Below are 27,188 nucleotides of genomic sequence, written 5' to 3' on the forward strand. Positions count from 1 at the left end.
CAGTCAGTGAACCTCCTTGGCAGCTTTTGATGACGAGGAAATCTTCTTGCTTAGTGGAGATTTCAGAGATGGTGGTCTGAGGTTCCAATCCTATGGTCTGCACCACACCTCCGCGGCGTGGACCACAGTTGCAAACGTGCCACAAGGCATGTTTGCGGGGCTTACCGCTGGGCTCCCACCACCTGGCGGGCGCCCGTATTCCACAGCTCGGCGGTGCCTACGACTGCCAGGCTACGGAATGACAAACAGGGCAGGGACAGGGGCGTTCTGGGGAGGGGGGAGGCCAGCGTGACGCGGGGAAGGGGAGTGAGCCAGAGGCGTGCCTGGGGGTGTGTGGGAGGAGGATCCATGGAGCTCTGCTCCGCAGGATCCTAGGCACTCGTGGAGGCTGCATGCCTTACACGAGCGAGAGTAGCCCCATTGCAGGGCTGCCTCCCTTACCCGGGGGAAGCGCCTCCTGCGGTAGTGCAGGAGGCGCTGGATTCGGCGGCAGCCCTCGTGGTGCCGCCGAGCAGGGGCACCCCAGGCAGCTCAGGATTGGGCTGCCCATTACGATTGGGCTGCCTGACAACTTTTTATAGATCTATGTCAGCATTTACACACTATGGCTACAACCCTGTCCACACTTACCTGGAAGTAAGCCTCATCAACTATAATTGGACTTACTTCTGAGTAGACATTCATGTGCTTGGGCTCTCAATTTCCCAAGTACAAAACATTTGCTAGTCAAACATGGACTAGTAACCCGCAATGCAAAACAGTGGTCAGAAATCAAATATAAATATTTCCTCTATGTGTTTTTATCCAGTTGTAAATATGTAGTGATCAGCTACTCACCTAGCCACATATTATGTCTTGCAGTTCTCAGTGAACATGGCAAAGGAGAGCTCTTAATATTTAAAACAAAGTCTTATTTTACCACATACTTCTCTCTCACTCTTAGGTTGGCTATCATCTCTCACATCTCTAGATGTCACTTTGACTTCCCGTATGCAAGTAGTCAAAGTAGTAAAATCCACATTTTCTCTTGGGGTTTCATTACCAGCCTTCTTTCCTTTTGTGTCTCCTAACCTCATTCCGTGTAGAATGTCTGTTCTAAATTCATCTCCCTCTTCTGTGGGTTATGTCCTTAAGTGTCTAGGGCTGTGGTTCCCAAACTGTGGGTTGGGACCCACTGGTGTGACGTGACCTGATTTTTGGTGGATTGCCAAAGGGAGATGTCAACTAATTGCCTCGAGCCAAAGGGTGAATAGTTCACTAATTGCCTCAAGCCCTGAGGCTATTCAAAAATCAGATACTGTAGCTGCTAATGGCCTGCAGTTCCTGCAGCTTCCAAGCAGGTGTAAACATAGGGAGATAATTTGTGGGTTTTCCTTTCTACTTATTATTACTTATAAAAAAATAAATAAATAAATAAATATTATTTCTTTCTAGATCTCTTTTTTTTTTTAAGTCTGGTAAACCTAGATGGGTCCTAATAGAGTGTCATTTTAAAAAGTGGGTCCTGCTGCTTGGGTTCCACTGGTCTAGGGCCATTCCCATGTCACTCTTTCTATGATCTTCAAGTTCTTTTTCATGACTTTTTAAGAGCGTTTCAGCCCTATCCTAAGGAGGGCCTATGGCAGGGGATCCTGCAATCTGCTGCCGTAAGTCCTGTTTCATTGGCACAAAAGCCATGCTGCTGTGGTGCACCAGGGTAGTTCAGGGACAGGAGGGGAAGGAACTTGGTGGCAGTAGTGCACACCAAGATCCTATCCCCTTTTTTTCTACCCCAACATGTCCCCTGAGGCTCCTAGGATTTATACCAGCTGGTGTAGATCCAAGGAGACCCATTGGTGGCCAGGCAGCTTACAGGGAGGTAAGGAAGAAAGATTTTTACTTACTTTTCCCAGGCTTTCTGGTTGCCCCCCATAGCATGCAATGTGTGCTCATTTGGCAGCGCTGCATACTATGGGCTGCTGGGGGAAAGGAGTTAGCTGTTTGTCTTAAAGTCTCATGGATTCTGACATTATGTGAAACTATAGTTTGTGCTAACCATAGTTTGTACTAACTTGCACCATGGTTGGAACTTACAGGCGTACAATAGGCAAATCATGATTTAGTGCTCCCTGCCTGCAACTTTGGTATTTTTTTTTAACAGCTTATTTCATAAATTAGCCTAGCTTCACATTACTGGCACTACCTCTAATGTACTCTGTTCCCCATTTATTTCTTTTCTGTTTTCTAGTCTTATCTATTGCAGACAGGAGCAGGATATGACAAATCTGTATGAACCCCCTGTCTTCTATTCCTTCTGCAAAATCTTTGCATCATCCTGTTTCATTTTAATTGTGAAATAGTAAATATTGCTAGTCTGATGACACCATTTCTTTTCTTCTTTTTTAATAGCCTTGCCTCTTGCAAACCTTTACGACACCCTTGGAATTGTCGGGGCCTCCACCACGCAGCTCTATTCTGCCAGCTCTAACCTGAGTGCAGAAATCACAGGCCCTGGGAGCTTCACAATCTTTGCTCCAACCAATGAGGCCTGGGCATCTCTGCCTGCTGTAAGCATAAGTCCATCTTCATTTTCTTAAACTTGGGTGGGAGGGTGGAGGGGGAATGAAAAGAAGAGAGTCATTTGTCCACAAAGCAGCAAGAAGCAGCCTTAGTTTTTGATGTATAAAAACAATACAGGGCCATCTGGAGAAGAGTAAGGGAGATGAACAGCATGAGACTTTCCTCTGGGAGATTTCTAGGTAGGTAGATGAACAGTGGAGCACCATTCTAAGAACTAGTGTTTGGTAATGCTTTGGTTATTCAAATTTCTACTTAGGGCCCAATCCTAAATCAGCCCAGTGTCAGTGCTGGGTGCTGCAAACATGCCATAAAGCATGTTTATGGCAACCAGTGAGCAGAGAGCATTGGCATTTGGCCTACGTGAGTCAGGACGCACCACCGCTAGGGGTCAGTGTAACTGCCAGGTGGAGGTGTGGCCTCAGAGGTTGGGGAAGGACATAATGAGGGCAGGAATTGGGCAGAGTGGGGGAAGGAACCGGGGCAGTAGGGGTCTGGGACTGGTGGAGCTCTGCTCTGCTGGACTGTTGGCTGTGTTGGTCCTTATGGCAAACTTTGGCAAACTCCTGAACTCCAGCTATTTTGTCAGGCAAAATAGCCGGCACAGTCTTGAGAAGCCCTATTGTGGGGCTTGGGGCTTTCCCCGGAGGAAGGGGAAAATAGTCTTCTTCCTCCAAGGAGACTTCCGGCTGCTTTCCAGAGCCCACTGGATACAGTGGTAGCCACTTGGGCACCGCTGCTCCAGCGGGTGCCAGGGAGCTCAGGATTGGGATGTTAATCCTTTTATAAGGAAAATTCTATCAAAGGATTAGCTTGATGGAGAAATAGGTTTTTCTTCATACAGAATATAGAGGGGGGGAAAACACATTTAGATGCCCTTGCAACAAATCTTTCCCCTCTCTGTTAACTGTGGTATAACTATAAATGTTCCTCAGTGAGTGAATTTGAAAAGTGGGGATATTTTTCTTGTTATAAATGCTTCCAGTTCCTGGCTGGTTGGAGTCCTGATTTTTAGTTATAACCCATCGATGTGAATATTATTACAAATAAATAAAAAATATAAGGTGGGTGTGAAAGTCAAAGATATACCATATTTATAAAATGAAAGTTGTTGCATTGCCATTGTCAGGTATTGTATAAATAAATATGGGATTTGAAAATGACTGAAATGCTGCTGCAGATTATTGCAGTGTTATGCAGCAGAACTTCGGCAACATCTGTTCTTTCTATCCATCTCCAATTCCAATAAAAATTAAGAGAAATTCAGTTACAAATCTCAGATTATTATAAATTGAAAATGAGCTGCAGGGTCAAGATGATGCAGTATTTTATTCACAGTGACCGTAATCCACTGATTTCAACCTGTGCATTCTGCGCTCTGGTGGCCCCTTCCACTTCAGTGGATGCAAAATCCTCTTCATCTAGGAGCTGTGCATAGGGAGACCAGGTCAAGGAAACTAAACCATGATGTACTGATGAAGCTCCCCCATCACCACTTAGGGCCCAATCCTATCCAACTTTCCAGCACAGGTATAGCCACAGTGCAGCTCCGAGGTAAGGGAAAAGTTCCCATGACTGCCTCACCAGCACAGGATGCAGTGCATGCCCCATTGGCATGGATGCACAGGCCCTAGAAAATTGGATGGAATTGGGTCCTTATAGGGGTACAGTGCAGTCCAGGTATTCATTTCTCTCCTTCCCTCAGACAGAGACAGGGAGAGATAGTCAAGTATAATTGCATTGGAGATATCTGTGGATCTGGCAGAATAAGTTCAATGGCACAGAGTAATTGGTCTGATTTTTTTCCTTAGGAAATGTTGGATTCTTTGGTGAGTAATGTTAATATCGAGCTGTTAAATGCTCTTCGTTACCATATGGTGAATAAACGAGTCCTAACTGATGAATTGAAACATGGAACGACTCTCCCTTCAATGTACCAGAATATTGATATCCAGATTCATCATTATCCAAATGGCGTAAGTATTTTGTAAAGTTAAAAACAGAGCCAGAGCTAGATTTTTGTGGTGTAGTGCCATACCTACTCTGATTAAAATAACTCAGGATGCTGGCCACACTAATGATTTTTCCGTTTCAGATGGATGGGTTAATAAAATTAATTAATATTTTGCCAGACATAGTGTGAAGCTGCTGTTCATGTGAATAATGCTGGAGTGTATTCTTCTTATGCATTTTTTTTGTACTTCAGTGGCTGAACCCAGAAACGAAGCTTTGTGTGAAAAGCTGAACTGTGATGCACATTTGTATGATCGAAAAACAAATTAGATTCATTTATTTTGTGTGTAATCACCCTTTCAGAATAGAAGCCCCCCCCCCCCAGTGACTCTTACAGATGCATATAGGCAGGCAATCATACCAACCCAGCCTACCTCATATTACACATAATAAACTTGGTAATTTTCAAACCAGCTAGTACAGTAGTATCTGATTGCATGAAAATTTCAATGTTAATACATTTGCTTCAGTTTTTGTCTTTGGCGTTCCCTGTTTCCTGCAGATTGTGACCGTAAACTGTGCAAGATTATTGAAGGCTGACCACCATGCCACCAATGGAGTGGTCCATCTCATAGACAAAGTCATTTCCACAACAACAAACAGTATCTACCAAATTGTTGAGCTTGAAGAAAGTCTTGAAAACCTGAGGGTGAGTACCTGTCAGATGGTTTCCTGTGAGTCCAATTTTAGGTGAAGTTACTTTCTTGGAACACTTTCAAATCTGAATCCTAATTCCTTTTCTTTCCCGTTTCTTTAAAGACTGCTGTGGCAGCTGCTGGTCTCAACAACCTTTTAGAAAGTGATGGCCAATTTACATTGTTAGCGCCAACAAATGAAGCTTTTGAAAAGATCCCCCAAGAAACTCTAAATAGGATCCTAGGAGACCCAGAAGCTCTAAAAGGTAAACCATCATATGACATGCCAATAGTTCAAGGATATTATGACTAGATGAGAAAAGCTCTTTTAGCACTGAGTCATGAGCCAAAAAGCAGAAACAGGGCCAAAATGCAAGAAGAACGACATGAGTCATAACAAGCTGGTCAGCACTTTCCATGGGATCCATAGAAGGCTCGTCAGCACTTTGCAGAATGTACCAGAAGAGGCCTAGCCCAGGTCCAGCAACTTAAGCCATACAAGTCTTGAAAAACACAGTCACCCACTCGTTTCCAAAGCAGAAATAAGGCACAATTAAGCCAAATCTCTATGCTTTTCAACAGGAAACACTGTGTCATTATGCTAGAATCTAAACTAAAATGGAAAAAAGCAGTTCAGAAAGTAGCTAGAAAATGTGAGTGACTGCCACATCTTGCAACTTCTTTTTTGGGGGATGGAGATTATGTTTATGGTAATAATAAGGAAGATTTTGCAGCGGTCTAAAGTGCACAGGATTCTCTGGCTGCTTGATAGCATTAAAAAGGTGCTCAGCTTTATAGAGTTACAGTAACTACGTTCCACTTCTCAAGCCTTTTGCAGTTGTTGCACTTCTATGCTTTGGTGCCTTGGGTGCCCTCTGGGGAGAAAGGCGGATTACAAATCCAATAAATAAATAAATATTCTTTGGCAGGCTGTGACCATCTCCTGCTATGCTGAATTGACCATGAAGATCGTTCAGCTAGTCAGTTTTGCTGTCTTAGAAAGAAAATTGGATTAAGGGTGCAGTCCTGCACACATTTTCCTGGGAATAATCCCCATTAAACACAATGGGACTTACTTCTAAGTAGACATGCATAGGATTGTGTTGTAAGCCTGGCTACTGGTTTGACTTCTTTTCGTTCCACAGTCTGGTACATGTAAAAGTAATTTTCAAGCTGCTTTTCAATATAGACAGGCCCCCATATCTATGGGGAATCCATTCTGCTCCTCCCCCCCAGATATGGAAACCACAAATATGGGGAAAAGCTATGAAAATAAGAGTCCCACCCATTACATTACCTTATTTTTTGTGTAGTCACACTGGAAGTGGATGTGTTTCTTGCTTAAACATTCTTGCTTAACTGAAGAACGAAACATGCAGGCAACAAACCTGCATGCTGCAGAGAGACTAACAGGAAGCCAGAACTGTCCTGCTTCCTGTTAGTCACTCTCTAGCATGCGGGCAGATTGCCTGCACATTCAGTTATGCAGTTTAGCAAGAATGTTTAAGCAAGAAATACCTGCATTTCCATTGCAGCTATGCCAAAAATATGCTAATGTAATGGATGCACAGGAGGTGTGGGGCGGATATCTGAATCTGTGGATACCAGATCCACTGATATGGGGCCCCACTTATATCTGCTTACTGTACTTTGTTCTCACATAGACCTCTTGAACAACCATATCTTGAAAACTGCTATGTGTGCTGAGGCGATTATTGCTGGCTTATCCATGGAAACACTGGATGGGAACTTGTTGGAAGTTGGCTGTAATGGGGAGGAACTGACGATCAATGGAAGGCCCATCATTGCTAACAAGGATGTCATAGCAACCAATGGTGTGGTACACTTTGTGAATGAACTACTCATCCCAGACTCTGGTAAAACTATTTTTAAATTATTCATTTATGGGAATAATTTTTCAGCCACTCTAGCAACTCATAGTTATGTCTTCAGTAATAACCGGTTACAACTCCAGAAATAATGATGACATCATTTCTTTTCTTTTAACTGAAGCTAAAACTTTGCTTGAGTTGGGTCAGGAATCAGAAGTTTCAACCGCCATGGATCTTTTCAGGCAAGCTGGTCTCAATTCGCATCTCACTGGAAATGAGCAACTGACAGTTCTTGCCCCCACAAATGCTTTCTTCAAAGGTAAATATGTGGAAATCTTTTACAGTGCAATCTGATACAAGCTGGGCAGCCCAGTTCTAACAAGTGCTGGTGCAGCCGGGCTGCATGGCTGTTACTGTATCCAGTTCTCACCATGAGCAGGCTATCTCTTTGGGTTAAGGGGATATTTTTTTCCCCTTTACACGGAGTAAAGCCCCAGCCATCAGATCTATGCAGGACGCCTGTGGGAAGCCCAGTGTAATGCTGCAAGGCCCGAGAAGAGAGAGAGCATACAACAGAGGCCTACTCTGCCCATCTTGCCCACTCCCAGGTCTGATCTGTCCCCTGTTTTACTCATCACCCACCTAAAAACACCTCCTCCCCCTCCCCTGTGCCACTCAGTGGCATACCTACCTCTGCTGGTGCTGCCTACTCACATGGTATTGCAAATGTGCATCTTTAGCTGGCGCAGCGGCTGCTGCACCGGCCCAGTGCAGAAATAGGATTGTGCTGTTAGCTTTAGAGATGAAACTGTATCAGCATTTGCAAGAACTTCTCAAGAAGGTGGGCTCAGTTATGCCATAAAACTATTGCTAGTTTTTAAGGCGCTGTAAGACTTTTTGGGCTCAATCCTAACCTTGTGTTAGGCTGAGCTCCCCTTCCTTGGAAGCAAGCCGCGCCAGCGCACAGAGATTGCATCGGCCAAGTTCAACCAACACAGGGGACTGAGGAAGGTGGGGTGGAGGTGGGAGGGAGGTGTTCCAGGGCGGGGGGTAGGCAGGCGGAGAGCATTCCAGGGGGCAGGTGGGGAGTGGGAGGTGGGGCTGGGACCCAGTAGTTATGCCGGATCCCAACCTCATTCCCTGAGCAGCGCAGAGCAGCATGAAGCCACTCCATTCTCCTCAAACTTGTACCACCTCCTGGGGCTGAGCCACTTATGACCCCAGTCTTGCACTGGGTAGATCTCGGGTCTCCTGGCCTGCCTGTTCCAGCACAAGATAGGATTGTGCCGTTTATTGTTCTTGCTACACAGCTCCCCTTCTGGAATTGCTATCCAGTTGTACAAGTGTGGGCTAATGTCTTGGGAGGGTACAAATGAAGGAATGTGATAATTATGCTGTAGATCCAGGAGACAATCTGTATTGCATAGAAACACTGGAAAATGTTGATCATAGGTTTTTTTGTTATTGTTTTGTGCCTTTCATTTTAAAGCTAATTAGAGTGTAAATAGTTACTAAACTTTGTGGGATTGAGTAAATGTCTCCATTTTGCAAAGATGGTGTAAAGGGAGTGGCCTCTCTTAGATATGGGAGCACTTCTAGATTTTTTTGTTTGAGGAAATATTAAAGTGATGCATGAGAACTGCACCAGAGTGAATCATAATCTTCCATCAGCAAGAAGTACTATATATAGTCTTTCCCACATAGGCACAGACTCTGTTCCTTTAGAGACAGACTGAAAATTTAGAAGGAAAACAATTGCTGCAGCTTTTATTTTTCCCCTGTTTTTAAGTTGGTGTCCTCCAAGTCTAGAATTAGCAACTACAGTATGCAATTTCATTATGTTCTTTTAACTTTCATTGCTTTAATTTGATGCATCTTGGCTTTAATTTGTGCTGTAGATGGGATTCCTCCAGCAGACAGGAATTTGCTCCGGGATCATATTATTAAAGGACAGCTTTCCTCTAAATATCTTTATCATGGACAGAAGCTACCCACTCTAGGTGGCAAGGACCTGAGAGTGTTTGTGTACCGTAATGTATGTTTACCTTTAATTATCTCTCCCAGTTTGGCAATTTACCCTTAAAACAGTGGTTCCCAAACTCTCTAACCTCTCCCAGACTCTCTTATGCAAGCCTTGAGGTGTCACGAAAGTGCAGTAAAGCACTTTTGCATCACTGGGAGAGGAGGAAGGCCGACATGAGCCCCACAGAACTGGCACACGGGTACATTTGTGCCGGCTGAATGAGGCCAGCGCAGGGTCTTGGAGAGGGTAGAATGGGAGGGGGGGTCCAGAGCTGGGGAAGTCAGGCAGCGAGTGGGCCTGTGGGGGTTGGGGCCAAGATCTGGCACTTGCACTGGATCCTAACCCCACTTTTTGGCAACTCGGCACAGTACTGGTCTGCTCACCTCTTCAGGTGGCACAGATCCAAGTAGCCCCATTCGAGCTGCTGCCGCGCTACCTGACAGTTCCCCTTGCTCCAGGCTGAGCTGCAGGCAGCCCCAGCCCCACGCTGCATACTGCCTTTCCTGCCGGCCTGTCTATTCCAGTGCAGGTTAAGATTGGGCTATTATAAATGTACATACTCTACCTTCTCAATCACCTGATCAGCACTCTATTGGCTATGAGTGGCTGATAGATTTTCTGCTTGAGGAGCCAGTGCATGCTCAAGCACTTTCAGAGAGCCTAAAATTACCCCAGGTATCCTCTGTAGATTAGGCCTAAGTTCACCTAGGAGATTTCAGATCAAACGAAGGATTTGAACTTGCATCTCCCAAATTCAAGTCTCACATTCTATTGACTACCACCGTCAGTATAGGAGCATAGTAATTTCTAATCTCTAATTCATATGCAATAATTCTTGTAGAATCTCTGTATTGAAAATGCCTGCATTGCTGCCCATGACAAGAGAGGAAGATTTGGCACCTTGTTTACTGTGGAAAAGATGCTGACTCCCCCTGTAGGAACTGTTATGGATGTGCTCAAAGCAGACAATCGCTTCAGGTGATTATTTTGATTAAATCTGCCGTGTGATTTAAAAGGGCTTTGAAAGTATGTCATCAACTGCATTGCTTTTGATGTATTAAATGTTGAAACAAATGAAAACAATACTAGGAGCGTGTTCTTCCCTGTATGTGCTTATAGTGCACACTGAAGGGTTTCCATCGTATTCTGCAGCAACTGTTACCCTGCATATGCCTGATCTTGTCTGATCTCGGGAGCTAAGCAGGGTCAGGCCTGGTTAGTACTTGGATGGGAGACCGCCTGGGAATACTGGGTGCTGTAGGCTTATACCATATTCTTTTGAGACAGAAAGTTGCCAACCAACCAACCAACAGAATCATGATCTAGTAATTTCTTGCATGAACTCTAATACAAAGGGTTGCTTGAACTGAGTTATTTCCCCTAGCATAATGAATGAAGAGACACACTTGCTCAGAAACTCCATGTATACATTGGCAAACATGAGAAGCTCTAGATTGTGGGCCATGTATTTTACAGTTACGATGACATTTTTAACTGATCGTATACTTTATTATTATTACCTAGTTACAGCTAACTCTCCCCCCCCACACACATCTATGGTTGATGTAAAGAAATGCCATTTACAGAGGTTTTTGTATGTGTTCCTTGCAGTACCCTTGTAGCTGCCATCCAGTCTGCAGGCCTAACAGAAACACTGAATAGACCAAGCTCCTTCACAGTATTTGCACCAACAAATGAAGCTTTCCAAGCCATGCCACAAGGAGAGCTGAACAAACTCATGGGTAGGTATCCATGGATCTTGCTGGTTGATGTATGATGATGCCATTGCTTATCCATATTTCTTTGGATAAGTGTGTTTTCAGCATTCCATTCAGCTTTAGGTTGAGTATCCAATATCCAGTTTCTGACTGGTCTGTTTGTCAGTGGAATGGAGACAGGCGATCACAAAACTGGTGTTCAGTTGTCCCCTGATGCCATTAACAAAAGACTGCACAAAATAATGCTGTGAATATTATCCTTCTTTTCTTCAGAGGCAAAACTTTTTAAACCCTCTTTGTTGCTGATCTGTTCTTCTTGGGCACTGCTTCACTTCTCCTTTCCTTGCAGCTTTATTGATCTAGGAGTATGATTTGTTGTTGCTTTGTCTTTGTAAATATTGTTGTCATCATCATCATTCGTTCTTCCCTGAACCATACATGCCTTCAAATTATCAAAAGAGTTCAAAATTCCAATCTGAATATTTGCTGGCCAGAAAGATATTGTCAAACGTGTAGTCTATGCATGACCTCTACAAAACAGGCCATTGTCATTGTCAACTCCTGCTACTAACAAGTGCTCTGCTCAGTATTTCCTCTTAACCACACCTAGAATTTTCTTTTCTTTTCACATTCTGGACATCATACTGTATTCCATATCGGCTGCTGTAACAGCTGGTGGTTCATGATGTGTTTGGTCTATGACAGTGTTCTTCAACTTTGGGATCAGGACTCCAGTGGGGTTGTGAAGCCTCAGTTGTGGGGTCACGCAACTTATGGGAATGAAAAAGATTGAAGAGCACTGGACTAGAGCAACATCAGGTAAAGGGGGTAGGGCATCTGGTGTACCCCTTCAGGTACCAGCAGTGACCTGCTCAGGATCTTAGCTCAGTCCCAGTCCTGCTCAGGATCTTAGCAATTGTGCTAAAATAAATTTCACTAGTGCCAAGCTTCATGTTAAGTTTTCTGTTCTCTCTAATAAGTATATTTGGTTACAGTGAACTCTGCTGGGAGGGCATTATGAGGGCAGGGAGTGGTTGGTGGTGGGTTGGGCAGGGGTTCTTGGATCAATAGTAGGGTCCCCAGTCTCATTCATTCATTGATATATTGGGGTCCAGCACGAAAAAGTTGAATACTGGTCTGTGGTGCAATAAAGATGGTCCAGAATTTGATGGTCCAGATGTCCCATATGCAACAGCCTTTGAACTTTTCCTATACTTTAAGAAATACAGGAGGAATATTCGTGACCTGGAGAAAAGGCACAGAAAAGTGATAGTCAAGATTTCAGAGTGGATGTGACAAATGAGCCACTGTAGAATATTTTGGATATGGGCTGGGACTGGTATCCAAAGTCTTCTTGTACCTGGACAGAGTGAAATATTAACAGCCCAATCCTATTGGGCAACAGCATGTGGCATTCAGACCTGCGAATGTACTGGCCACTGCATACAGTATGCAAGGAACAGGCCAGGTGAGAGGGGTGGGAAGGGGAAGGACTTGCATCAGTGTAGTACATCTCACAGTCCCTGATGCAATTTCTCAAAGCTATGCCAGCTCTTTTGAGGAGCCTACTGGGGCATGTCCAACCCTGCTTAGGGTTTGGGATCTGGCAGCCACTAGCTCCACCACATTCCGTCCCCATACTGCCCTAGTCTGGCCCTGGTCCTGATATTCCACCAGCAGAACCCTGCTGACACCCCCTGTACCACACGGTTGGCAGTGAGTGGCTTTATGGCTCCTGCACTGGCAGCTGTACAGCATCCACTGGAGGAGGACCTGCCATGATGGCGGGGCCCTTGTTGTGCTGGTTTACCTGGCAGTATGCCAGTGCATCCAGCCGATGGTCCCATCAAACTCAGTGGGTCTTACTTCTGAGTAAACATACACAGGGTTGCTCTGTGATTTTATTTATTGGCAGCCTTATATACAACATTCTCTGCCAATAGTAACTGAAGTGACTAACACTAATGTGTAACAGAACTAGTAGTTGGACACATGGTGTGCCAAATGTTCCTAAACCAAAGAAATAGGAAAAAGAGCTTAAGAGAGATGCCATGTTTTGAGTAAGACAAGGTATAAGTTAGATGTATTGTACATATCCAGTATAGTTATTAAGAATTATAGATGAGGTGAAAGAAGTAATGTATGGCCATCAGTAAATGTTGGTGCACGTAGATGGGCTATGAAAGAAAATGTTCAAATGGTCATAAGCACCAGCCATTAGAAACAGAATCAGCTTGCAACTCTGTATTTATTAATTTTTATTTGAGAAAGTTATATCCCACCTTTCCTATGCAGAAGCAAATGCCCAAAGTGGCTTACAAAGCTCCATAATAAAATACAAAATATCATTATTGGTAAAACAAACAAAGCATAAAAGCATTAATTTTAACATTAAACATAAAACATAAAACAAATCAAGACCTAACACATATTGTTGAGCCATTGAAGGAACAAATAAGTCCAGGGAGGCAGTCAAGTCACAGCAGTGTTTCAGAAGCATGAGGGTAAATATCTACTCAGCAACCAAATGCCAGATGAAACAGGTATGTTTTGAGCCCTCTCTGAAAAGCCATGAGGGAGGGAGTAGTTCTCAGTTCTCTTGGAAGGGAATTCAATAGTTGTGATGCCACTGCAGAGAAGGCCACCCCCTCACTTGGAACAGAGGCTGCACTTGTAGAAGACTCCCTCTGATGATCTAAGAGGGCAGGTTGGAATGTATGGAAGGAGGTGGTTTTTCAGGTAGCCTGGACCCAAATCATGGAGGGTCTTAAAGGTGAATACAAGTACCTTGAATTGAGACCGGAAGCAAATGATCAGCCAGTGTAGCTGCTGAAGCAGCAGTCCAGCAGAAGCATATCGTCTAGCCCATGTGACCACCCAAGCCACTACATTCTGCACTAATTGCAGTTTCTGAACTGGTATAGAGGGTAGCCCCATGTAGAGCATGTTGCGGTAGTCCAGTCTTGGAGTTACTAAAGCATGGATCACCATGGCCAGGTCCAAACAGCTCAAGTATGGTCTTTGGTGCAACAGGTGAAACTGGGTGAATGCACTCCTAGCAACTGCTGCCACCTGTTTCTCCAGAGAGAGCTGAGAGTCCAGGAGAACTCCTGAGCAGTGCACCTGCTCTTGGAGGGGAAGTGCAACCCTGTTCAAAGTGGGTTGATGATTCAGTACCTGCACTGAGGATTTCCTGTCTAGGAGGACCTCTGTTTATTCAGGATTTAGTTTCAACCTATTGGCTTACATCCAGTCCCCAATCACATCCAGACAGCACCCCACGAGTATCACAGTTTCCTCTGAGCAGGATGGAATGGAGAGATAGAGTTGAGTGTCATCAGCACATTGGTGACCCCACCCCAAAACCCCTGGTGATCTCCCCCAGTGGTTTCACGTTAAAAAGCATGGGGAATAGGCTAGAGCCCTGCAGATGGCTCTGCAGAAGGCTCTGCAGAAGGCTAGGGCCCTGCAGAAGCCCCAAACTGTAAGGTCCAGGGCATTAACAGGTATTTCCCAGCTCCCTGGGGGCACTGCTCTTCAATGGTTCCATTCCTTCTTGTCTTACAGGTCCCAGCATCATCATCTGGGATCTGTCAGACAAGAAGGAAGGGAACTATCGAAGAGCAGTGCCCCCAGGCCTCATGTTAGCCAGCTGACCCAGGAGAATACTGTGGTTGATGGTGTTGAAGGCTGCTGAAACGACCAGCAGGGATGCACTACCCCTATGCAATCCTTGGGGAAGATCTGTCCCGAAACCCAGCATGAAGCCAGACTGGAAGGGGTCCAGATTATTCTCATCTAGGAACCCCTGAACATAAGAACATAAGAACAGCCCACTGGATCAGGCCATAGGCCCATCTAGTCCAGCTTCCTGTATCTCACAGCGGCCCACCAAATGCCCCAAGGAGCACCCCAGATAACAAGAGACCTCATCCTGGTGCCCTCCCTTGCATCTGGCATTCTGGCATCCCTGGAACTGGGATGCCACCACCACTCGCTCAATCACCTTTCCCAAGAAAGGAAGATTGGAAGCTGGTCGAAACTGGTGGAGTCCAGAGATGGTTTTTTAAAGAGAGGGTGCATCATTGCAGTCTTCAGGATGTTGGGCATCACTCTCTCCCGCAAAGATACATTTATAATGGGTTCCAACCCCAAAATTTCCATTGAAATGGGTGTGAAGCAGGGATGTATTCTTGCCCCCCCCCCCACCGTTCTCACTCTTCCTTAATGATTTGGTTTCCTTTCTCTTGGAAGTAGATGGTCATCCCCCTAAGCTGGGCTCAAGGCACATACCTTTGCTGCTTTATGCTGATGATGCTGTCTAGATGTGCTGCTCATGTATAGGTTTACTGCATCTTCTAAATAAATGTAATGTAATTGTTAATAAATTAGAACTTAATTATGGGAAAACTAAAATCTTGGTTTTCTCAAAGTCGTGGAAACCATATCCATGGTCTATAAAAGGGAGGAAAATTGAACAAGTTAAGACCTTTAAATATTTGGGGGTGAATTTCTGTTACAATCTTACATGGACTGCCCATCAGAAGTTGTCAGCTAACAGGCAGCCCAATCCCGAGCTGCCCGGAGCTGCGGGACCTGGTAGCTCCCTGGCAGGCTCCTTGGGAGAAGAGGACGTTTGTTCCCTTCCCCCGGGTAAGGGAAGCAGCCTGCAATGGGGCTACTCACTTTAGTGGCGACTGTTTGGTCGTGCACAGCCCTTGTGTACCGCGCAGCCCTCCATGAGCGCCTAGGATCCTGTGGAGCTCGGCTCTGCGGATCCGCCTCTTGCTGGCCCCCCGGAATGCCCCCGGCCACACCTCCCCCCTCCGCAGAATGCCTCCCCCACGCCCCGACCACGCCCCATTCCCCGTTCCGCAGCCTGGTGGTTGCAGGCACCGCAGAGCCACGGAATGTGGGCGCCCGCCAGGCGGTGGCTCAGCGCTGGTCGGAGCTGAGCCATCTCCGACAAGAGCCTGGCAGTAAGCCCCGCAAATGTGCCTTACGGCACATTTGTGACTGTGGTCCGCGCTGCTGAGGCATGGCATGGACCACAGGATTGGGCCCTTAGCCCGCTATACTATTCAATCTATCACTTGTTTCTTCTTTAGGCAAGGCAATTGTCACTTTAATCCGCTCTTAAAGTTTATAACGCCAAAGTATTACTGCAGCTCCTATATGGTTCTCCTGTATGGTTAAGCTCGATTAATCATTTGTTCGAGCATCCTCAGGCTAAGTTCTTTAGGGTGCAATCCTAACCCCTTATGTCAGTGCTTTCCAGCACTGACATAAGGGCAATGCAGCTCTGAGGTAAGGGAACAAACATTCCCTTACTTTGAGGAGGCCTCCGTGAGTGACAACCAACTGCAGGATGCAGCACATGTCCCATGGGCACTGCTATGCCAGTGCTGGAAACACTGACATAAGGGGTTAGGATTGCGCCCTTAGGGGTATACTGGGTCTCCCTAGATGTGGACCTTATGCAGCCACTTGTTTAGAACTGGGCAATCGCTGCTGGAGACTAGGGCGTGGCCGCTAACGTTTAAGTACTGGCTGCTTGTCCTTTTTTGCACTAGCCAGGATAGTCTGCTATACCTCATGATTTCTGAACATGATACCCCGTGTGGCTCACTGGAGTCTGGAAGAAAATAGAATCTATGGGCCTTCTTTTCGACCATATGGTCCTGTATTTGGAAACAGAACTCCTTTCAAAAGTTAAACAGAGGCTTGCGGACATCGAATTTCAAAACCTTCTTAGCCAGCCCACATGAACTTGTTCCCCCTTAAATTTCCACATTCCATTAACTCACAACCAGATGGCTCCTTATGTGACTGTTTTGATTAATCCTAAGGAACGTCGTGTAATTACACAAGCTAGATTTAATGTTGTTCCTTCGGCAGTAACCTCAGGAAGTTACCATAAGGTCCCTCTTCTTGATCAGCTCTGCCCTTGTTCTCTGCTCCGGGTCGAAACCCTCTCCCATATATTTTTCTCTTGTCCAATCCATTCAGCTATGCTCTCTATTTACCTAGAATCTAATCTAGCGAAGAAGAATGGGCTCCCAGAGCTGATGAAACTTGTATACTTATTAAATGATGCCCCAGTAGATGTGTTGCATGGCACTGCTCATTTCTTTTGTCAGTTGTACAAAAGTATGGAAAGAGATTGGTGTAATGTTTATTTGTATGGTCTGTTTGCCTTTTAACCTTAAAATTTGTGTGACTTTTATTTTATTTTTACTTTATTTTTGATTCTTTGTTTCTTTTTATTTTACATCTTGTTTTACTTTGTTGATTCATTTGTTGGAACATGAATTAATGCCAATAAAGGTCTCTAAATCTAAATCTATAATGGGTTCCATCCAGTTGGCCAGCCCATGCATTTTGTATCAGCCAAGCTGGTTAAGAGTCAAGCATGAAGATTATCTCAAGCTGCAGAAGATCCTAGCCACATCCTTAGATAGAATAAATTGAAAAGAATCCCTATTGGTGAGGTTGGCAGATGTTGGAAAGACTGTGAGGAAATGCTGTGTGAAACTTAGCTGTCTTTCATGCAAATAATGAAATATTCTTTATTCTGGATTGAAAAATAACTGTGGCTTGGGAAGAATATGAGCTATCTGCAGGCAATATCTTTTCTTGTTTAATCTAAGCTATCTATGATATCATTATGCAGCATTTGCGTAGAAGAAATGGTTATCCTTTAAAGTTTGTTGAGCTGCAGTCTGCACATTTGTTCTATTGCTTAACCCACAAATATTTCATAACTGATTTGTAGCTACTGTAAGCAGCTGCGGAGCTGAAAAACCCCAGATGTGAAGAGTTGAAATGTTCTTGGTCTTTGTAAGCAAAATATTTAGCTTATTGTTCTGAAAGCAGTGAATCACAGTTGGTGGGAAGGTATTGCAAAGAACTGACGTGTGTAAGAGGGAAAAAAAGGAAGCTTGTTGGATCAGTTTTACTTCTTGAAAGTTAATTCAACTTTGGGTATTTCACATATTGTAAAAATGATGCCAGGTAGGTCCTTGTGATATATGAAATCAGACATACTGAAAAGGGAAGATTTAGAATTCTGTTAGAATCATAGGTCAGTATTTGATTAACTTGATATGCTGTTCATGGTTCAAGGAAGTTGGATTCTGTTTCTAGAGTGAGGAATCAAAGAACCCTATTAGACTGTCCCCTTGATCCTAAATACTTTGGGTTGTATCCTTCCTTTGCTCTACAGTCTATCAGCCCTTCTCCCTGCTCAAGTGTGGAAGGCAAAGTTCTTCAAATACTAGATGATCCATGGCCACCAATGAGAGTTCTGGCTAGACTAGTGGTATTTGCAAGTAGGATTGTAATCAATGGCTTTATGACTAGGGTGCCAGCATCGCTTCTATATTTCTGTAGATTGTTTCACTGTGCTTATGAATAAAATTGAAGTGGCAATCCAGAACTGGAGAAAAAAGAACCTCAGATTTATTTCTTTCGGTATTCTTCACAGGCTTTGAAAAGTGAATATATGACTGGCAATTAGGGAGGCCATATCAAATCAAGCTATTATGATCTATGAAATGTAAGAGAGGATTATCAGCAACATGTGTTGCAATGCTGCCTTTGAAATTTCATTGGTAACTTTTAAATAAGCAATTCCTGTTTATATCATTGCTTACATTTCATGGCCTAACACTTTGCAAAAGACTTTTGAAGTCAACTGTGGGTGCAATCCTAGTTCGCCCTTGGGCCAGTGGCCCAGGAGGGTCACAAACGTGCCGTAGCGGCACAGTACTAGTTGAACAGCTGGGAAGAACACCCAGTGGCATACTAGAGAATATGGACAGAGCTTCTCTGTATTATTCTCCATAGAAGAACTGTGTGCCTTCATACTTGGGTATTCCAATGTATTCCTCTCACTCTGCAAAATCCCAGTGTGGTGTTAATGACAATAAGCATTTACATCGTGCTTTCTGGGTGTGCAGAGTGCTTCACGTGTATTCTCTAGATAGCATCCTTAAAAAAATCTGGTAAGATAAACATTATTATCCCTATACTACCAGTGTGGAACAGAGGCTGAGAGAGAATGGTGTGGCCTGAGGTCACCTTTTGTGTTCACAGCCAAAGTGAGATTCCAACCAGGGAAGTCCTGATCTGTAGATCCTTAACAGTGAATCTACACCAATATGTAATAAATATAACAAAATATGGGAAATAAGCTGGAACGGTCATGTACATTGTGTGGTTGACATTTTACTTCCAGGTAATGCTAGAGAACTTGCCAACATTCTGAAGTACCACGTTGGGGAGGAAATACTGGTTAGTGGAGCAGTTGGTGCTGTTATAAGACTGAAGACTCTGCAGGGAGATAAACTTGAAATCAGCTCCGTAAGTCTCTGTCTTCCCTTCATTTTTGTTCAAGAAACATTTGGTGTATATTTTTCACTCCATTTGAATGTACTTTTTAGAACAATTGTCAGAAATAAAAATTTTAACGTCACTTCAAATTTAAACTCCATTAAAAATGGGCTAAAGGGGCCTTCAATTTTCATAAATGGATACAACACTGTTATGAATCATGGCACAAGAAAATTTGTGTTGGGTTGATAATTAACTCAAGCCATTTTAATGAGTTCCTAAAACCATTAGCTGTCCATATGGAAATAGGAGTTGTTCATGCTACGCATGATGGTTATTTTATCTATAAGATGTTTTAACTCCTAGAACATTCTATGCATCTTTTACGTATTCTTTTCTACTAGAATTCTTTCTCCTTGCCCATATTTACTTGATGATTCATCTCACCCCATCTTTTTTTTTTTTTTTTTTTTTTACCTCAGAAAAACCATGTAATACATATCAACAAGACACCTGTTTCAGAGGCTGATATTATGGCCACTAATGGTGTGATTTATGCTCTGAATACCGTTTTACAACCCCCAGGTAGGTCACGTTGGGTTCAAACATTAAAGAAACTGTGTTTTCCGCCAGGTTTGCTTGCCTTTCCAAAGTAGCTAAGAACATGTTATGATTGCACAGCATCACTGAAATGCCTCTTTACAAAAGGAAGTTCATTTCCTGTGCAGAAGGAAATGAGCGGGTGATTCTCATCTTCCGGAGAAACTTGCTGTCTTTGGTCTCCAAAGTCCTTGTTCATTTCGGTTGCACATGCATGCAACATTAAAGCACTTCCATTCCTATTCAAAGGTGAAATGTTAGAAAAAACTATGCAGTATGTATCATGGTGATGTTGTTTGAAGGCTTTGGGAGAAAAAAAATGGAATGCAACTTCATAATACTGTGAATCATAATTTCCTTTTGTACACTTGCATATGTATGAATGGAAACATTTTGCATCTTTACTGGGAGAAGGCCAGGCAGTTGTCCGTATGCTTGTCCTGGACTCTGTATAGAATGGAACATGCAGAAAGTTCACCAGAACCCTAAACTGCACAGCCATAACTCCAGATCACAAAATGAAAATATAACAATGCATATAGCTCTACTACTTCAGAGACTACTCAAGAATCTGTCTTAATTGTGTTTTGAAATGTGTCCCTTAGCATTTAATCCTCATGAAAGAAGTGATGAGCCTGCAGATCCTGCACTGGAAATCTTCAAGCATGCCTCTGCACTATCCAAGGTAAACAGGGCATTCAGCCAACTAGAGTCATATTTTCCAGACTTGCATTTTTCCTTATTTGAACTATCTGATTGTGCAGGGTTTAGATCACAGGCAAAGGGAGATCCCACATCAAAAACATGTGGTATCTTCTCAGTCAGCTGTTGTATTCTACACATAGTGAGAGGGGTGGGAGGAGGGCAGATGAGAGGTCAAAACCTACTCGTGATTGCACAATACATTTAGAAGATTGTCTCAACAGATCCAAAATATACTTGCTTGGAAACAGCTCTCGCTGATCCCAGCAGGCTTTGACTATCATAGCCTGCACCTAAAATCCCAATCCTAAACCTGAAAGAATGCTATAATAGAAGAAATGGAACTGCATCCTTCATCCAGGCCTTTTGTTCTATCATATTTTTATGACCTTCAAAATTATGGCCGTGATGCCCATTGTTAAGCACATGCAGCACTGCTTCCTTTTCCAGCTATCCCTCCCCTTTCTGTGTCACTGGGTGCTCTGACTTTCAGGTGGTGCAAAGGATGCTGTAAGACTTATGATGCCCCAAAAGCATACAGAAGCTCTTTTTTAGGGCTGAACTGTAGGCAGCTGCCAAAGAAGAGCCAGGAGTTGTAGGTCTGATCTAAGTCAGAACCAAAGAATATACCAATTTCCACCAGAGCAAGAACACCATTGTAATTCAGAGTTCTAGCACAAGAAAGAAGTCCTTTCAAACTACAGTTTGGTGCTCACCACATTAGACAGCTGGCCACAGAACTAAAATTCCCCACTCTTCACCCCAGAGGCTTCTGACTCACCCCAAACAGCCTTTGGATCCCAGCCTATACCAGGCAACTGCTATTTTAATACAATATTTTCCTACTCTAATATGAACAAAAAAGCATACCTCACAAAGTATATGCATGTAGAAGACTGTTCTAGATTGGCTAGTGTGTTTGAATTGTGTTTGAATTGTACTTCATTTGTTCTGTATGTAAAATTATGTGAGAATTCTGAACTTCTTTTACCTATACACATTTAACTATTTTTGTGCCTGTAGATTTCTCAAAGAAATCCTCAGCTAGGTAAGTAAAGTCTACTTCCTGTATTGCTGACTCTTTTTCTAGTTTACCTTAATTTTACATGTCACAAAGTCTGGTACTATGGTATGGTAGATGTTGAGGTATTCTCTGTTGTGGTGTGGTAGATGTTGGTATTCTCTGTCATTGGCAGGTGGTAGGTGTGGTAGGTTTGGTATTCTCTGTCATTGGCTTTCATGCTTTACCATGTAAAATCACCAATCACATGAGTCACTTGTATTTCAAGGGCTCTTCTCAAGCCAGAATTGCACCTCCAACAGGACTGTTCATCAAGTCATGGGATCCAGCCAACTCACCAGCTCTGTATTTAGGCTTGACTGGTGCAATGGGGGAACTGAGCTGATCACAGCATGGCATTTTTAGCAGCAGTCACGCTGTGGAGATAACGCTTCCATTAGGATCGCAGAAGTGATACTGTTTGTATCCTGCTCTTGTCCCCAGCTGAGAATCAACATTATCGCCTCCTCACTTTGAAAAGTTTTCTTTCTGATTGGCCTTTGTGGCCTCTTAAAGTGCATTTACTTCTTTAGTTCATAGTTTAAATCCTGCTTTATAGACCCAAGCGGTGTTCAAAGAAGCTTACAGAGGATCCTCACAATAAAATCATATTGACATCTAGTCTGGAGCAGAAATAGCATGTTTTCCACATGGAGACGTAACTGAAGCAGAATTGCATCCCCCTCATCTTCCTCAATTGAAAAAATGGTTATCACTCTTTGGACACTGTCTTCCAGACAGCAGCTCTTACTGACTTCTTCTGAGGAGGCAAGGGAGTGAAACTCAGCAGCTGGAACTTGCTAAGCCTTTGATGGAGACAACTCTTTCCTGACTGGTGGATATCAAGAAGCTGACAACAGTGGCATTCCCAGAGAGGGGGGCACAGCGCTAAGTTTTGCAGGGCACTTCAGTATAAGCTGTCTCTCACCATTAGAACCACTCCAGGCATCTCCTCCACATTGCTCTCACTGCCCGAATGGCTCTGAAGGTGAGTGGGAGGGGCAGCTTACATGATGTATTGAGGTGCCCTGCAACACCTAGTGCTGTGCTCTCCTCTGGGAACAACTGCACCTGACAGCAATTCCAGCTGAGCAACTGGAACTCACATAGTCCTAAATAAAGGCAAATCTAATATCTAGAGTTGAAACAAATTAGCTCTTGTGGAAATTTTGCAATAGCTGGAAAGTGTGTTCTGTGGATGGAACACTAGTTCAGGCAGTGGCAATGAAGGATGGGGTTGGGCACAAATCCATCAAATCTTTCAAGTCCCATCTCATGAGGTACTGGCCAGTGGGTGAGCATAGCAAGGAGACAAACCTTGATTTCCAGTTATATCTCAGTGGCTTTGTCTTATCTGTGCATAAGATTCCAAATACTGTTATTCAGGTTTTGTTACCATGCAGAAATCTGCAGATATGATCAAGGAAAAGAAAAGAAAGCAACATTCAGTTCTTGCTCCTGAATGTATACCTCCAGAATGGCTATCTGAGCCAATGTTCAAATGGCTTCAATATGTCTACAGATATAAATAGAATGCCTTGTCCATGTTTCAAAATATTTATTTATCAAAGTGCGGTACATGTTGTCTTTAGTTTAGCATCTCATCTTCTTTCCCTCATCTCCTTTCCTTTGTATCAGTCATACCTTTTTTATTCAGTTCTAGAAGTTCTGTAAAACCAATGATTAGTTTAACAGCAAAACTACATTCCACTACATTTTAAATAGCTAAAGAAAAATACATGGACACTCATTAGAATCACCAAAAGAACCACATTGGCTCAAACACTAGGTTTGTGATTTGTTCACTTCTGTTCTTTGATGATTGGTCCATTCTGATATTCAGCAGTAAATTGCTTTGTATAATGGTTTTCTCACAGATGTCCCTTTTCTGAGCATTTAGAAAAATTCCCTGCATGTTAAAAAATAACAGCAGGGGAAATAGTTCCAGCTCTCTGTAATGTAATTAGTAATGTTGGCATCCTTCAGTCTCGGAAGACCATGGTGTCACGCTCTGAATGGTCGTTCTGGAACAGTATCCTCTCCAGTGTGCGAAGCCTGGGTAAAGTAGGTATGGAGGATAGGCTGATACCCGTGCAGCAAATCCCCCCTCTCCATGTCGCTGAAATGGTCCAATGGAAAGGCAGAGGCCAATACGGTTGGTTCCAGCGGCATCGCAGGAGTTGCCAGAACGTGACTGTGTTCAGCCATGAACTGCCTCAGGGACTCCGGCTCCGGATTTTGCCTCGAGGTTAACTCCTGAAGCCTTTTCCATAACTGGGTGTAGCCACAAGGCAGTGGAGGTTTGGGATCAGAGTTTTCCTTCTCTCAGATGAGCTGCCTTCCCAGGCTGACGAGTCCCATCTACCCGGTGGCTGTTTAGTCGCCTCTTATGACAAGTACAGCCAAACTGAGGGCCTATTCTTATCCCCAGCCCCCAGGGGAAGCTTGGTAATAAATATTTGGTAATCCATTGAATAAAAATTAAAAGTCAAGGTCAATGATTCAGGATTCAATCCTCAAAGGATATGCACACATTTTAGATTACTAGTTAGTATTCTACTAACAAGGACATTTAGGTGGGTTTGAGCTTTATAGAGGGCAACTATTCAAAAATATGATAACCTATCTCTACTGCTAAATTCTCAGTTGCATTTATCATAATGTCTGCTTCTTTTTTTCCTTTCAGATTCTGCATATGCCAGATTGTTAGGAAGAATGAAACATTAAAGTACCATCACCTATGTAAAGCACAACCAAGGATTCAGCTAGCTTTTGCCATTCGGTTGCTGTAAAAAAGGACTCCATGCTGGTTTTTTTTAAAAGATTAAAAAATAAGCCAAGTATTACACACATTTTTTTTTTCCAACTGAAATGACGGCGAGAAAATAAAAGCCATATATATTTAAAGTGTTGGTTGATAAAGCTAATTTTGTTTCCATCTGTAGCTGAGCATTAGGGGTGCTTCAGTTGTGTTTTTTCCAAAATTATGTAGGCATCAAATGTACAAGAGGTAAGGCACAGCACAGTATTAAGAAAATGTTGAAGGCTTAGCAAGCTTTTGTAAGTTCTGTCAGGACAGATGAGCATATGAAGCTATTGTGTACTGAGACAGATGGTTGGTGTAACCAGCCCAATGACGTCTGCTCTACCTGCCAACAGCTACTCAAGATCTCAAGCAGAAGGTCTTTCCATCCCAGCTAAGTGAGAGCCTTTTACCTGGTGATGCTGGGAATTGAACCTGGGACCTTATACACATGCTGCTGAGCTACAGACTTTCCCTTCAATTCAGTTGCTTTTCTCATGAAGATTTTTTTCTTTCTCTGACCAAACAATTAGACCAGCAATTTTCAACGTTCTTCTGCTCATGGTGCACTGACTTGTATAGTGTTCGCCTCTTGTGAGGTCACTTTTGACTCCTGGGAGACTCATCTGGGGTCTGAAGGTCTATTTCTAGGGCAACTGTATTACAGCCAGCAGAGGAATGGGGATGGACAGTTACCCTAGAAACAGAGCCACAGAACCCAAAAGTGATTTCAACCGCCGTATTCCAAACTCCTGCAGCTCACCTATAGACTTTTCACAGCACATCAATGTACCATGGTACATCAGTTGAAAATTGCTGGTTTAGACTCGGATCCTGGAGAAGGACATGTTTGAACATTTTCATCAGAGTATTTAAGAGTCTCATATTGACTTACGTTATCCACATTCTGCCTATATGGCTTTGAGCACAGACATTTTAGTGCACACTGGGACACCTTCACCTTTAAAACAAAAATCAAAGTTCATGAACCTAAATTGTGTGTGTTATCCTTCAAAACCAAATGGATGAATATCTTTCTGTAAAGTGCTAATTATAGTATTTTCCTATTACACAGTGTTTTGTAATGCAATACACAGTTTTTGAAGACACAATAGTTCATATGCATTGCATAGGAGCATATTTTTATATGGATATACAGTACCTATCCCATATGTTTAGGACAAAAATCATTGGTTTGTTCTAGCGTCCTTCTGGGTGCCCTTTTACCAAAGTTAAGTACTTTTTACCAAAGTGTTTAGAAAACAGCCAGCTTTGTGCTTCTTTTACACTTTCTGGTGTTCATGTTGAGGTTTGCAAACCACTAGCAATTGGATTATCCATTATCCAATGAATAATCATTGGAAATAATAATTTCTTGGAAATAATAATATCTTTCTTCTGGTGATGTGGGATTAGCTGGAATTTTCAATTCTATACGTTTTTTGAAAATGAAAATCACTCATCCAGTTCCATAGCAATAACTTAAAACCTTAGGATAAGAAATAAATATGTGCATATACATGTTTTTAGGGAACGAGATTATCAAAGTGTCTTGTCTTCAGTTACAGTGATTGCTTACCCAAATCCAAAGAGCTGCACAACCAGCAGTGCAGCCTTACCTTCTCATAGCAGCCTCTGATAAATGGTTAAGGCCTTTAGAAATTCAGAGGAGTTTCAAAAACATTTTGCAATGAAATGGTCTTAGGGTTAAAAAAAAAAAAAAGGCACAAACACCCTGTAGTAACCATGGCACATGCTGAAAGGAGCTCTAAACTGTGACCTATGCAGACCAAGCTAGGCTCTCTCTACAGTGTAATTTGTCTACTTCAGCAAGAACATGTGGTTTTTATTTTCTTTCCTCCTGTGCTTTGAAAATCTTCCACACAATTTTAACATTTTTAAAAGCCTCCTTGTTGATGTTAGGTCATTTGCATGATATAAGCTATGGTTTGATCAGTGCTGTCAATTAGCTTTTTTTGTTTACACATATGGTTCTAACTTTCCTATCTTTTGTTCTTCATGAGTCTGAAAGTGCACCCTCTCTGTATTGTGGTCACAGAGCAGTCCCTCAACCAAACCGTTGAATAAACAATTCATTTGTAATGAAACTTGGGTTTTATTTCTCAAACTGAAACACACCTTGTAAATATTACAAATAATTCCAGCATGTTTCATTATTCGAAGACACAATTTTACCTCAGAGGCCTGGTACCCGACTTATCCTGGGAGTGGGGGAGGGGCAGCAGAGCTATGAGAAGCTATGGGTAGCATGAGAAGCAATAGACTATGTGGCAAAAGTCCATGCGGCAAATCCTTTCCATCCCAGAATTAACGTTATTTGACTCCTTGATGATGGTTCCTTCAACGTGGTCTGGGGCTTCCTATGTTGCCCCAGCAGCACAGGAAGGAGTAACACAGCTGTGTATCTCATACCACCAAAGTAATGTGTATACCAGGCCCAAATAGTTGGGCAACACAGCTGTGCGCAGTCAAATAATGCTTGTCAAAGGACAATTACTGACAGTTAATTTTGGCATTCACTGAGGTGGCATAGGTTTCTTGAAGGATAGCACCAGGTCGATGTGCACATGGGGCATTGCTCTTCTTTGAAAGTAACCCCTGTGAAAATCACATTCACATTCAAAAGAGAAAGTCTGAAAATGAACTCCAATATGGCAACTTATAACACAAGGTTGGAATTTTTAAGCATAGGCAATTTCAAACAAGCAACAGGGTGGCTTACACACCTTTAGCTGGTGAATATTTGAGACAAAAAGCTCCAAAGTATACAAGCTCTGCACAAAAGTTCTTCACAGTACTCCTTTTCTGTTTTCCAAAGTGTGTGTGAGATAGCATAACCAAAGTGTTTGTGGGCACAAAACAAAGCTGAACAGCGAGTATGTTGTTCCCTG

General features: G+C 43.2%; 1 protein-coding gene and 1 pseudogene across 1 annotated transcript in view; both read left to right on the forward strand.

Annotated features, from left to right (window-relative positions):
* The window catches only part of TGFBI (transforming growth factor beta induced), a 53,414-nt gene extending 27,030 nt beyond the window's left edge, over window positions 1–26,384 (forward strand). The window contains exons 4-17 of the mRNA XM_066616211.1: window positions 2,389–2,546; window positions 4,368–4,532; window positions 5,072–5,218; window positions 5,329–5,470; window positions 6,869–7,081; window positions 7,218–7,355; window positions 8,935–9,071; window positions 9,901–10,037; window positions 10,671–10,801; window positions 19,017–19,141; window positions 19,594–19,696; window positions 20,317–20,396; window positions 21,437–21,461; window positions 24,160–26,384. Coding sequence (XP_066472308.1) covers window positions 2,389–2,546; window positions 4,368–4,532; window positions 5,072–5,218; window positions 5,329–5,470; window positions 6,869–7,081; window positions 7,218–7,355; window positions 8,935–9,071; window positions 9,901–10,037; window positions 10,671–10,801; window positions 19,017–19,141; window positions 19,594–19,696; window positions 20,317–20,396; window positions 21,437–21,461; window positions 24,160–24,200 — 1,742 coding nt within the window. The 3' untranslated portion in view covers window positions 24,201–26,384. The remainder of the gene's footprint in view (window positions 1–2,388; window positions 2,547–4,367; window positions 4,533–5,071; window positions 5,219–5,328; window positions 5,471–6,868; window positions 7,082–7,217; window positions 7,356–8,934; window positions 9,072–9,900; window positions 10,038–10,670; window positions 10,802–19,016; window positions 19,142–19,593; window positions 19,697–20,316; window positions 20,397–21,436; window positions 21,462–24,159) is intronic.
* LOC136642503 (5S ribosomal RNA) lies at window positions 10,204–10,323 on the forward strand (annotated as a pseudogene).
* Window positions 26,385–27,188: the final 804 nt, after the last annotated feature.

The sequence above is a fragment of the Tiliqua scincoides genome, chromosome 2 (assembly GCF_035046505.1).
Source record: "Tiliqua scincoides isolate rTilSci1 chromosome 2, rTilSci1.hap2, whole genome shotgun sequence".
Taxonomy (NCBI): domain Eukaryota; kingdom Metazoa; phylum Chordata; class Lepidosauria; order Squamata; family Scincidae; genus Tiliqua; species Tiliqua scincoides.